At 41.0% G+C, this 13,540-nt stretch overlaps 1 protein-coding gene across 2 annotated transcripts in view; it reads left to right on the forward strand.

Annotated features, from left to right (window-relative positions):
* Nucleotides 1–13,540, forward strand: part of VSTM4 (V-set and transmembrane domain containing 4) — a 32,914-nt gene that overhangs the window by 11,678 nt on the left and 7,696 nt on the right. For both annotated transcript variants that reach the window (XM_039554171.1, XM_039554170.1), the window contains exons 5-7: nt 1,159–1,192; nt 6,708–6,820; nt 7,663–7,724. In XM_039554171.1, the coding sequence (XP_039410105.1) occupies nt 1,159–1,192; nt 6,708–6,820; nt 7,663–7,724 (209 nt within the window). The remainder of the gene's footprint in view (nt 1–1,158; nt 1,193–6,707; nt 6,821–7,662; nt 7,725–13,540) is intronic.

Raw genomic sequence — 13,540 nt, forward strand, 5'->3', positions numbered from 1 at the left:
AAGTAGGTTCTTCTGAGCTGCTAAAACCTTTCTTCGCTACCCAAATATCTGAATATTTGCATGCTCAAAAGCATGTCAGCACTGTACATGAGCATCCCCTTACTCCCAGAGGGTCAGGCCTACTGTTCTCCTGTACATTTAAAAAAGGCCTGGCAGGTAGATGGAAGCAGTGCCTTCACTAGCTTAAACATGGCCTCTGTGTTAGTCCCAGCTCTCGGTGCTCTCAGCTCCCCTTTCCTTGGGACCAAAACAGGGAGCTGTATAGCTCCCTTGGAATGGGAGAATTTAGCTAAGTTCAAATATGAAAACTTTCCTGTAGAGAGGGGCATAGTCACGTGAGTGCCCTGTTGTCTGGTTTTTGTGGTCCTTTAAAGAACAGAGAAGAAGGGAGTGGCATGTCTAGGTTGCATTCAACTTGACATCATGACCCAGGGATGCACCCTCTCATCCTTCTGAGATGGAAATTGGCAGTAGATTGACCAGAAGAGACAGAGTCTGTCCTTTAAGAGAGGCATAGAAGCCACAAAGCCACAAAAGAGCATCTTAATAACCCTGGCTCCTAAAAGGCTGCAGTGGGGGCAGCTGCCCTTGCTCAGGACTACTGACTCAAAGGAATAGGAAGTAGAAGGATTTACGCAGCTCACACACACAGCTGTCAGAGACAGGATAGTGGCTGGACTGGACCTCTGATCTGATCCCAGGAGGCGATCCTTTATGCCTATGGTCACAATCTGACTTGCATTAGGAACAGCAGTGGCTCCTGTGGGTGAATGGTTTATTTCAGGCTTCTGGAAATAAATACAGGCACCACAAGGGAAATAAAAGTCTTCAAAGTAAAATTACTGGCCTGCTGTGCTTTTCCTTAGCAAGCTGTCTTTTGGCTGGGCTGACCACTGGAATGTGTGTTGCCCGGCATTTCCACAGCAGATTTTTGGTGTTTCATACATTCCCCTCTCCCAAGACTAGCTATGTCTTAGAGTCAGACTGCATTTTAAAGCACAACATAATGTATGGTGACGATCAGGAGCTCTCCCAGTGTAACAACCTGGCAACTCCACAGTCTCAGCAACACAGGTCTGTCTGCAGTGCCCATTTGAAATTCCTAAACTATGTTGGTGTGAAGCCACATTTTCTTTCTTTTTTTCTTTTCTTTAACAGTGAAGCATTACCTGGTGAAATGCCCCCAGAACAGGTAGGAGATTACACATCTCTTTACTATAAACCAAGGTACCAGTTCTGGATTTGTTTTGCTCTGTATGCTGAAGAATAGGATTAATGTTTTCAAAATGCTTATGGGAACATAAAGAGTCCCAGGTCCCTGACTCATGAATGTGCCTGCTGTGCAGGAAAAGGGAGATCTAACTGGGCTAGCTGAAGGTCTTGCAGGTGCTGCAGTGACAAGCCCCTCCTTGATGCTTTCTGAAGAAGCCTGCTTTCATCCCTTGTAGGTTTCTAGGGTTTCCCAGCACCTCACAGGATGGTAATGTCTTAAACCATCCATGCACATAGAACAAATCACAATGTTACCCCATGATGCCCACACCCAGGAATGAAGTGGGGGTTCAAAAGCAAATTTTCAAGGCCCACAGTCTGTTCGCAGCTGAAGACTCCAAGTGATGGGAAGAATTCTACTGCTGCTGCATTCCTTTAAATACCATTGGCTGCCAAAAGTTTTTGATGGTGTGGCTATACAACTGATTTCCATTGTATGATTTTCCTGATATGCATATTGGACTGGAACTGCAGTAAAAATATATGACAAACATTTTACAAACAAAAAGGATGAAAGAGATATGTCTCATAACAACACAGAGGCACAGCTGTTTCCCAGTTTTCAGTGACAGAAACCATGTGTTTCTAGCCTTACAGTTTAAATCCAATACGTCTTGGTATCACATACTGTTTCTCATCGTATCTTTAGACACTACAGGATTCAATGCCAAGTATAGCACACCCTAGATCCTCCAGTAGTGTGATTTTTAGTGCATTCTCATGGGATTATCACAGTATCCAATCTAACTGGCACTCAGATGGAAGTGAAATCAAAACAAAGCCACACAGGGTTCAGGAGAGGTGAGTACAAACCGAAACTTTCATGTTACTCATGGACAGATCTTTGTTCTGTGACCTTGGCCAGCCATTGCACCACCCAAAAATTCAGAGAGACAGCTCAGCAGTTTTCATTTTTTCCTGGATGTTTTCTCTTTTCCCCTTCTTTATTAGCTGCTGGGACAAAGTTGGAATTACAAAAAACAAACAAACAAGAAAGAATGGGGAGGGGGAGGAAATCTAAGTAGATTGGTAGAGAACACAAAAAGAGAAGAAAAATGAGACCCAACTGAAAAAATGGAGCATGGCAGTCAGATAAAAACTCATACTACAAAATCTGGTTCTCTGGGAACAGATGATGTAGCAGTGATACTGCTGCAAGCACTAACTTAAGAGGCTGAATAGAGGGGAGAAAACAAGCCCATGTGATTTCTTCACCATAAAACAGAATCTCAAGAAATGAAAGAAGTGCATGACTCTATATGGATAAAAACACAGTTTTCATGTATTTCGGTGTGAAATCTTTGATCACACAAATGCATGGCTAAAAGTGCATTGACTTGGGGGCTTTAAAATGAAATAGCTATGAAAGTGTTACCAGTATGTACTAGTTTGAAAACAAACCAGTGGGAGGCACCAAGTCAGAATAACAATTTAATGGAAATTAAAGAAAGAGAAAAAAAGTAAAAGAAAACACTGGTTCAAACTGACAGAGTCAAGGTACAACCTGACACCCTGTTAGGCAGGGTGGTGGTAGCAGTCTGGTAGAATGGTGGCTGCAGTCCTCTGAAGCAGTGATCCTGTAGTAAAAGAGTCTGCTCTTCCTCAGAAAGTCCAATGGTGGCTGTGTAGCTCCTGTCCCCTGGAAATCCAGTGGAAAGGTTATCTCTGGTGTTCAGAGTCCCAGATTATATCCACGATGGGATGCTTGGTTCCTCCCTCTGGGTGGAGCATCTCACAATGGCGTAATGAGTCATGAGGCCAAGTGTTGATTAGGCTCATTAACAGAAGATAGTCCAGAGGGAGTTATCTCTGAGTCAGGTGGCAGGACAATGATGGGCCATTAACAGCAAGACAGTCTGGGGGGAGGAGGCAAGGAAACACTGCCCCACCTGATTTCAACAGCTCATGAGGATGGTAATAGAATACACTGCAACCCAGGACACAGTATCATAATTGTTATGTTTCACACTTGGTACCATTTATTTTCCACTCTCTCCTCAAAACACAAACCATTAATTCCTTTGAACTCGTTGCTCTTCACCTGCAAATTCCTTGTCTTGGAACTTAATTCAACACATATAGACCCAAAACCTACTGTCTAAATATCCATTAGGCCAAACTGTTTAACTAATTTGCATGAGGTTCTTGCCATTTAAAATTACTACTGTGCAAAATTCAGCCTTGATTAGAGAAGCTCAACTCCAGTTCCCTTAGTGATATTTCAAATACAGAGTAGAATCCAGTTTCAAAATTACATTAATAGTCTGATGTCTAAGAAATGTCTGCATTCGCACTGCAGTAATACCTAAGCATCTTAAAATATTTATGTCTTGATGTCAGAATTATGTTTTTACTTTTAATTGGGATCTAAAGCACAGTGGGCTACGTGAATTGTCCCAGGTCTCACAAAATGGCCATGGTAGAAAAGAAAATTAAGTCCAGATTTCCTGAGTATAACAAAGCAGATGTTTAGGTTTTGGTTTGCTATTTGACCAATAACAAATTAAGGGGAAAAAAAAAGAGTTGACCAAAACCCATTTCCTTACCACATTTTTAAAATAACCACCTAAATAAAATAGTACAGTTATTTTTAGTTTTCCAAACCACCTAATTCCATTTTCTGATGTTTTCTTTTCTTTAAATACCCTTCTTCTTATTGTTTTCCTTGTTATTGGATCATTTTGTCAGTTTTCAGATCCAGAAACCCCTAGGAGGCAAAGCTTTGAAAACAGGAACATTTTTTTCTGTCTTTTATATTTGTGTTGGCCTGAACTCTCCAGTCCTTCAGTGACTGTTCTTCTGGAGATAAGTAATTGGAGGTAAATAAAGTGTTCGCCTCAGAAGGCTGTCCATCTTGACACCTTGGTTCCACAGTGCCAATCTCACATCACAGGAGCAAATTCTGCCACACAGAACCAGAACCAAGAACCCAACTATCCCTGGCACCTTTTCACACAGCTCCCCTATCTGAAAAATATCCAACTCCCAGTTCACTCAAGTGAATTTTTTGTCACCCCTATGCAGACCTTTGACAAGAGAAAATAGCTGACTTAGGTGACAACAGGCAAAGTTCCACATCCTAGGGTCTAATAAGAGTAGCAAAGCCAAAATTCTAGTAGCTTCCCAGGTCTTGCAACAGGCATGACCTCCAGGGAGATTGCTGCCCTGGTTCCATGATTATTGCACACCTTCCACAGGTTACTTCCCCAAACCCCTGGTTTTTTATTGCTCTCTAAAAACTCATTAGATCCTTCAAGAAATGCACAACGTGACACCATTGAAACAGAAGCCAGGAGGCTGAAGAAGGAACTGGAGATAAAAAACTAACTTTCCTTTTAGACATAGAACAAGACAAGCTCACAAAGAGGCAGTGTTTCAGAGCCAAGGAGTCTTCTCTGAGCCTCCTTGTGTGGTTTGAGGAGCTCAGTTCTAAGACAGCAAGTATAGTTATTGTATCTCCCAGAATCAGTTAACCCTGTGTGGCCCTGGCATTTAAAAGAAACCTTCAAGTCACAAATACATTTCTTTGTAGCTTCACTTTTTCAGTGGCAAAGCAGGAATAATAACTAATGCAATGAATTGACACTAAGCCTTTTCATATATTGCACTTAAAGAATTTATATCGGAACAACAGCATCTTTAAGCTACACATCTGCCTTAATGACCTGGGATTACTAAACCCAAAAACATTAAAAAAAATCATTCTCATCTCCTTTTTGGTAGCCTTTCTTCTTGGCAGTTTGCTGTTTGTACAAAGAAGCCAGGTAGAGCAGTTTTATTTTCTGCTGGTTTTAAACCATTTTGTCTTGATTTTAGTATAGAAACAAATGGTTGTTGTGGGATAGGTTCGTAGCAGAGCAGGCAGACTTTGAAATTGTTTCAGTGCAACCCTCTGTTTACATAACTGATGTGATTTATTCATAATTCATGAACATATTTTACTTTTTAAACGCTTTTTAGAAAGTTTGGCAGCAATCTATGTTTTTGACTGAGTACATGAAACAGAACTCAGAAAAATCAGCAAACCAAAGTATTTTTGTAATCTACACAAGTGTAAATCCAGAGAGTGATTTTACCAATGGTAGTGACAGTCATTTGGATTTACAACTGTGTAAAATGGTAATGTCTGTAATTTTGTTGTTCTTGTGTGGGCAATAGCTGACACAACTTTTGTTAAATCTTTGGCCCAGTCTGAATATTTTATTCTATTAATATAAAGAGAATGTTTCATTATGCAAAAGAATCTGGAGATGAACAAGAGATTGGGTCAAAGGATTTAAAATTCAATGAAATAAGTGTTGTCAGTGTTGTGACTGTGGAGACCCTGGTTGTATTCCATGGTGTGGTGGAACTCCCAGCACAGAAGAGAGAGGTCCCCACAACCATACTGCCCTAGTCTACCCCAGGGTGAGCCCAGGGGCAGATGCAGCTGAGCAATGGCTGCTTACCAAGTCACCTCCATCACCATAGTCATCATAACTAAATGGTTTACCTTCTCCTCCCACCCCAGCTGTAAGTCAAGATTCCTTTCATTACCACTTAAGCCAGTACAATTTTATTCCCCTTTAGTTGCAGGCAGGGAGCCCCTGCACAGTCAGTTACCCTGCACAGCTCAGCTGACCCGCAGTGACAATCGCTGCCACCTGATTGTGCATCCAAGCCCTGAATATTCAAAGCAGGATTTTTGATCTCAGGCTTTGGGAGATGATAAGGGTAAAGCGTCCAGCCTTAGAGGATGTTAAACTCCAATAGTCCAAACACAGAAACTCTTGGATAGGAGTCTGTTTACAGTATAACTTGTACTCTTCCCTCATAGCACCTTTTCAGCACAAATACACTGGAGAATGCCCGAGTTAGAGATTGGGGCACAGTTTCTCCTGTTATATTCCCTGAGCACACTGGCCCCCTTGACGAAGCCAGCTTTTGCTAGCGGGTTTGTGAGCTGCCTGAAGACATTCTACATGCTCTCCTGGCCCCTCAGCCAGTCTTAGCCCAGAATCTGCATTGAAGCTTTTGCTTTTCCATACACTTCCCATGGGAGCTTATGCAAGTCACATAACCTGTCTGTGTCTCTAGCCCTTGAGGGCAGGCAGGCAGAAGTTCACCCTGGGTGCATCAGTGGGGTCATACATGCTTCTAAGGAATAGGTGCTATGAAATGGGTCTTGTTTAAACCTGACAGTTTGCATTTTCTATACCAGGATGAGTGAGACTCTGAGTTTCTCAGCCATACTATATGGCTGAACAAATGCAAAACCCAGAGCATTTCCAACCACCGTAAGAGGTTTTTCATTATATACCCTAATAACAATCCAGGTTGTTGGGCATGAACTCTCACAAGTAGAAGGTGATGTGTTTGCATGAACTCACACTGACAAACTGTCTTTCCCTCTATTGCCTCCATTTTCCCCTCACTTTTGGGCCTGTGCTTTGCAGCTCCGGGGAGACAGTTACCAGTGTGACGAGCATGTCTCCTCTACAGCCTAAGAAGGTAAAGAAAAAGAAAGAGAAAGAGAAACTGGAGCAGCCACCAGCCATCCCAGCAAAAGGTATGAATACAGAGACACAGAGGTATTTCAAATCCTGAGCACAACCATGGAGGGACAGCAGAGTGTGGGACGTCAGGAATCTTTCACTTTGCCACTGTCTCTGCCTCTGCCTGTTCTTGCTCCCATCTGTGGGGGAAGAAATCGCCTCTGCCTGCTGCTGGGACAGACTTTCACCTCCCTGCAGCTTTAGCCATTCTGAGATGCTACTCAATGAGACCAAGCAGGAGGTCTCAGCTCACACTAACCAGAGGAGAGACAGGAACCTCTGCAGCAATATTCACCCTGCTCAAAGAGAAGATTAAAGTCAGGCAAGTTGAAATTATTTGTTGGGGGTATTCTGAGGGAAGCCAACACATTGCACTCTTTAAAATTGCTGGTGTACTTGGGAAGTCAAGCAAACTGGGCAGATAAAGACCAGCCTCTTGGGGACTTCATTTTCCAAGAGGATTTGCAACTCCAGGGTCGGTCTCACAAACTCTTGGGTGTACTTTCTGAGCAACACTGCCAGTGCTAAGCCAGTGGGAGAGAGGAGGGAAAGGACCTGAAGATTTACTGTGGTTTAGGTAACAAATGATCAGTTCTCTGGGGGTATTCTTGCTCTAGTGTTTGCACACAAACAGCATGTCTTGCATATCAGATTCTTTAATCTTATGAATTTTTCTAATTCATAAGCATTATGGTTCCTTGTAAAATACCTGAAATATGTTTAAACTCATGTATAAGTACATGCATCTGCTCCTAATTTGCTATTAATATGTAATTTATAAATTGCTAATACATATGCTAAAAATGACAGTGAATGATAATAATATGAAATGATCCCTTAATATTTATTTTTGTAGCTCCAATTGCCAATAATTTCCCTAAGCCCAAGCTCTTGAAACCTCAAAGAAAATTGATCCTGGTGAGTAATTTTCTGTGACATAATTTTCTGCATATTCTTCTGTCTCAATACAAATGCTGAAATGTTGCCAGAACTCTAGGTTCAGATACTGTAAATCGCCTTAAAAAATCATACAGGTCTTTTTTTTTTTTTAAGTAATACTTTTTCAAGTGATGAATTATCTTGGTTCTTTTCATTTTGAGCATAATGTTACACTGGATTATGTCTTCCAGCTTTCTAACAGTTGTCATGTCTACAAACTTGGCCTGTTCTTAAATGAAACCTGCTATTCCTTCTCACATGCTTCTGGCAGCTGGTTTTTTGGAAAAAAATACCAATTATTGACAAAATCATAACTGTACTGGTCACAATTCTTTTGAGACTTCAAATCAGAAATGGGGAGGCTTATTCTGCACTACACTGCTGTAAGTCAGAAATGCCTTGAATTGCAGGAATAAGATGTATATATGTAGCTCATACTAAGGAAAAAGCCCTTCATATAAAAGTTTCTCTTGGGTATGAGTTTCCGATTGAAAAATACCCCTGCAGATACATGCAAGACAAATCAGATAGACAGTGAGATGTTTCTCTGCTTTTGTAACAAAGCAGGGCCTGGACAAGACATCCAGCAGTAATAGAGTGACACAGTTTTATACCAACTCACTTCAGATGCCTATAGCTGCAGTGCTCTGCTATGGTCCCTGTGTAGTCAATAGAAAGAGAGATGAATTAAAGTAGGAACCTGATGCTCCTAGTAATTCAGACTACTCCTCTGAATTGCCTTTTGGGAATCCTTTCTCCCTTCTCTGGCAATAGAGAGATCACAGAGAGACCAACTTTCTATATTAGGTGAAGATGGGTACCTAAAATTACGCCACTGGAATAACCCAAATGCCATGTGATGGTTTCACTTTCAGATGAGGGTTAGAATTGAGAACCTTCCTACCAACTGTCAGTAAATAACCTCTACATTTTACAACCCTGGATACCTGGGCATAATGCCAGGCGACTTGAGAACAGTTCAGCTAATATCTTGGGCAATTTTTCTGCCTGGATATGGTGCTCATCATTCCTCTGCTGGTCCTGCAGGGATTGCCCCTTGGCCAGACTCTGCTCGTACAGGTCAGGCTTCAGTAGAGGAAGAGGCAGAGTTTTAAAACTCCGTGAAAAAGGCCTTATGTCAACATAGGTAATTGTGGCCAAAGCTCTGCTAAGAAGACAAAGACACAGATGAGAGCCTTTGGCACCAGGGCTGACAGGCACCCTTTGCCGTGCCCACGGTGTAAACCCCAGCGCCCGGGCACATCAGTAATCAGGCAGTCTCAGCTCTCTTATGAAAAGCTCTCACCAGTTAAAGCACTCAGACTCTTCCTGCAGGTCAATAAAGCACATTGACACAGGCTAAACTTGAAGTAAATCTGTTTCCAGATGCTTTTTCTTTCTGGAATAATTCCAAGGATAGCCCTTAAATAGCTGTTGGCTCTTCCCTTCCTGCTACAAAACACCAGTCAAGGTCCAAACACTTTGGAGGTTGAGCAGGAGTAAAGCCTTTTCAAACAATGAAATCAGCTTTGTCTCCCCTAGCACAACTGAGGATCCACACGCTGCATGCAGACAGCAGACTCTGTTTTAATGCCTTGCTGTTGGACTTTGGCAGCAGTTTCTGTATGTTGCTCTCTTCCCTTTCATATTTCACTTCAGAGTGCACCTGGAGAAACATAGCCCACAGAAAAGACACAATCTATGGACATGAGTTAGTTTTAAGTCAAAAAGTGATCCAACAAATATAAATGGACCTAGCAATAAAGTGCATTGAGGGACAAAATAAACTAAACCGAAGTAAATCTATAAGGCATATTCAGAAGCTGAGCAGGGCACTTGTCAGAGCAGTTTGCCAATTCTGTTCCTCTTGCCTCCTTTTACAGCACAGTTGTCTATGCTTTTGTATTCTCAGGGGGAAAAAAATCCATACTTTCTGCTTTTAAATTACTTCTTTTCAGTGAGGAAAATTAAACTAACTGAAGTAAAAGAAGTTTAAAGAAAGATAAAAAATGTAGAAAATACAGAGAAAAAGACATATCATATACATCTAAATGAAACTTTAAAAAAAAATTTTCAGCAAACTTGTCTCCCCATTTTAATTCTCAAAAATTTCTCAGATTTTAAATTTTCAGTGTGCTTTGGGGCAAAAGAAATTAATATCATCATCCTGCCAAATCTCTGCAGGATAAAATAACTTCCTTTCCAGCTATAATTATTGCACAGCTGGTGTCTACACTAGGTCTTTTTTCACTGATGGCACACACTTACTAGGCAATCACTACTGCAAAGACAGACACATATCGCTGAGTTTCTGGACTACTTCTGCAGCTTCCCTGTGCAACTCAGGGAAGGGACTGTATTGGGGCACCAGGAGAATATTCTAGAAAACCTAAGCTAACAAGCTAGAGTATAAGGGAACATTACAAAATAATTCCAGTGTTTTGGGAAATTTTTTTGTAATAGCCTAAATACCAGCAAAATTATTTCCAGAGGACATATGCTTTTGGTTTCTTGAAAGATGTTTATAATAAGCTAGAGAATTTCTTTTGTTGTTAACGTGCTAGAGTGGGTTGCAGTATAATTTTACAAGAACACAATAACCTGGATGAAATATGGACATAATCTCAATGAAAATTAAAAAAAAAAAAAAAGAGAGAGAGAAAGTCTAATACCATGTTCAATTGTGCAGTGTTGAGTAAAGCCTTTTAAATACTCTGCTTAAGTCATATTGCTTTTGCTTTAGCCAGAATAACGATTCTATGCTCCCCCTGTTGCAAAAATATTCCCCATCAGTGTCATTCTCTATTAGCATCAACGAGAAATGTGTGCAGATCAAAGGAAATAGAGATGCTGAAATGCAAAAAGGGATGTTTTTTATAGCATGCAAGAAGCGCAGAGAGTCATTACGAAGAAGAAAATTCTGGGGGCCCACAAACTCTTCTCTCTAAGGGCTGTTCTGCTCTAGCCTTAAGTACTTAGCCCGTTGAGTTGGTAGAGATAAATCTTCTACTTCCTCAACCAAATTTTCTGGTAAGCCTTTCATTGCCTCCTAGAGACTAGCTGTCATAGCCCTAGAGTGTCAGTTATAGAACATCATCTAAATGAAAAGGCTTTAGTGTCTTTTCATGAAGGTTTGAACCATCAATCTTAGGAGCTCCTGTGTGATTCACTACAACCAATGGAAAGGATGTGACTTCAGGTTAGATCAAACCTTGAAATCTTTACTTATACAAAATTTTTTTTTACTTCATCGTTTTCACACCAAATTGTAAGGGGAGGAATACCTGCCCAGATAAGACAGGCTATAGGGAATCCTCTGATTCTGCCACTGACATTTGCACTCTGCTACATCATATAACCATCACACTTTGAAATCAGGTGAATATCTCCTGTATTACAAATGATCCCCTTGGGCTTAGTTCTCCAAACACATCCATGGAAAGCTCACAGTACACAAGAGCTGGCTTCTGCTGTTCCTACACTGACTAACCTCTTACATAAACTCTTTATTGAATGTAGTGTATCTGGCTTCTGTTGTTCCCCACCACAGTGTACATGTTGTTCCTGTGTGACTTCTGGGCAGAGTGATTTCAGTGACCATAGCGCTGAGCTATTTAAGAGAAGCATCCTTCTACCTTCAGCTCCCACAGTGTAGACAGCATTGTTTATTTCAGCATGGATTGGATCACCAGTGGCTCAGTGCTACATGATTACTGAGATCTGCTTTTGATGATGATGATGATGTAAAAGTTACTTGAGAACCAGGAAGGGATTATGGTTATCCAAGGCTGAGGGAAATTTCTAGAAGTCAGTATTTCACACAATTAGTAGGATTCCTCAGTAGTCTTAACTGTAGGTACCATTGGCCCTTTCCTTGAGAAAGAAAATGGAAGTGGAATACATCTGCTCAGTAATTTGTGAATTCTGAATCTGGGAGCAATCAGGTCTTCCCTTCTACTGGATGACTTTAAATTAAAAGCTGTGCCACCTTCTGTTAGAAGAGTTGCTTCCTCCACATGTAATAATGGGTGACAATTTAAGCTCCCAATTTATTAAGGCATTATTGATCTCCACAGACTTCAAGTAAGACCATACATATAATACACAAAGCAGTGGTGAATGGTTTTACCCTAGACTCCCTGTTATTCTTTAATATTTCTATTCAGTCCTCATAATTCCTCTCTCTGCAAGATGAATAATCCTTTCTTTTTTTCAGTGTCTCCATAGGATATGAGATGTCCATAGGACATGAATATCATTTGCACATTCAGGTTGACACTCAGAACTCAACGTACTCAAAACTACTGAGTTATGCTTGCTTCCTGATTCAGATCACAGGTTGCTATCTTTATGCCCAGGAAGGAATGATTTGTATAAATATGTAAAATTTCTTGTTGGATCTGTGTTGAGACTTGTGTATTTACAAATTCCCACAGTAGATGATTTTTGTGTGATGACACATTTGGAGTAATAGAAGTGCCACCCACAGTAGATGATTTTTGTGTGATGACACATTTGGAGTAATAGAAGTGTCACCAGTGAAGTGAAAACTTTTAATTACTTCCTTGGCTTTTTTTGAATGATAAGAAATCAGCTTGATTTCCAGCAATGTTGGTTTAGAATCTAGGAATAACTGCAACTGTAAAAGCAATAGAGCATTAGCAAAGGGGAGGATGCTCTTCCCCCAAAACTCATTCAATGGGACTTAAATCATCTTTGTCCCTGACTTTGCAATCATAACTTCTGTGGGATGCAATAACAAAATTTAGATGCAATGGTGAAAGAGTGTTCACAAATTGTTGTAGATATTGTTCTCAGGGAGTATAGGCATTTTATTCTATAGGAAGTAAAAAAATAGATATCTTAATGTGAAAAAGCCTGTCCTTTTTAACTGATAATGCCACTAAAAGTCATAATTCCTACTCTCCATATTTTCCAATGTCATATTTATTAGCTTTGGCATTGAATGTCTCTCTTGATATTTCATCTTACTGGCCAGTAGATGGATTTCTAGAGGAAAGCTCATTTTGCAGATCTAGCTTCAGAACTTCTGCAAAAGTAATTTCTGAAACTCCTCTGTTCCAGGGGAATCTCTGGCTTTCTGCCTGCAGTCAAGTCACTGACATTGGTAAACACTTGAAGCTCTTAAAAAAAGAACAAAAAACTCCTTCTGACTTCTGAGTTATGGTACTATCTTAATGAGGAAATCATCCCACTGAAGTTCATAGGGCTTGACCATTAAGTGTATCTGTGGCCCTCAGGAACACTACTGATTTCAGACCACATAGTATAAAGGGAGGGGTCTTCCTGTGTATATTTAAAAATAGGACTGTCAAAGGTTAATCCTTTTCTCTCTGAAGCTACAGTGAGTTTTGTCCTGCCTGACCCCACTGCCAGCATGTGCTCTCTCCCATGTCCTGGTGGCCCAGACAAGTGAGTTGCAAACTCATCCACCAAATCATCTTGGATCTTTGGATCCACCAGATCATGCTGGATCTTTGCTTCAGCACATCCTCACTTTCACCTCCATCACTGACTCTCCAGTGATGGCCAAGCTGGCAGCCACATCCCATCGCATCCCATCCCCTCCATGGCTTCAAAAACCAGATGCTTTGAAAAGGAGATATGCTGAGGAGATGATGGGCTACCCCCTTTCCCTTAAGCTGCACTCAGCATGCAGTTTTCACCCTTCTGGACATGGATACAGAGACAGCCAACAATCTCTTCCTGTGGTAACACAGCCCAACCAGTTGGCCTGGGGAGTCCTGTCTAGACAGTTTCTGATGGAGTGTGCT

Source organism: Corvus cornix, chromosome 6 (genome assembly GCF_000738735.6).
Source record: "Corvus cornix cornix isolate S_Up_H32 chromosome 6, ASM73873v5, whole genome shotgun sequence".
NCBI classification, from domain to species: domain Eukaryota; kingdom Metazoa; phylum Chordata; class Aves; order Passeriformes; family Corvidae; genus Corvus; species Corvus cornix.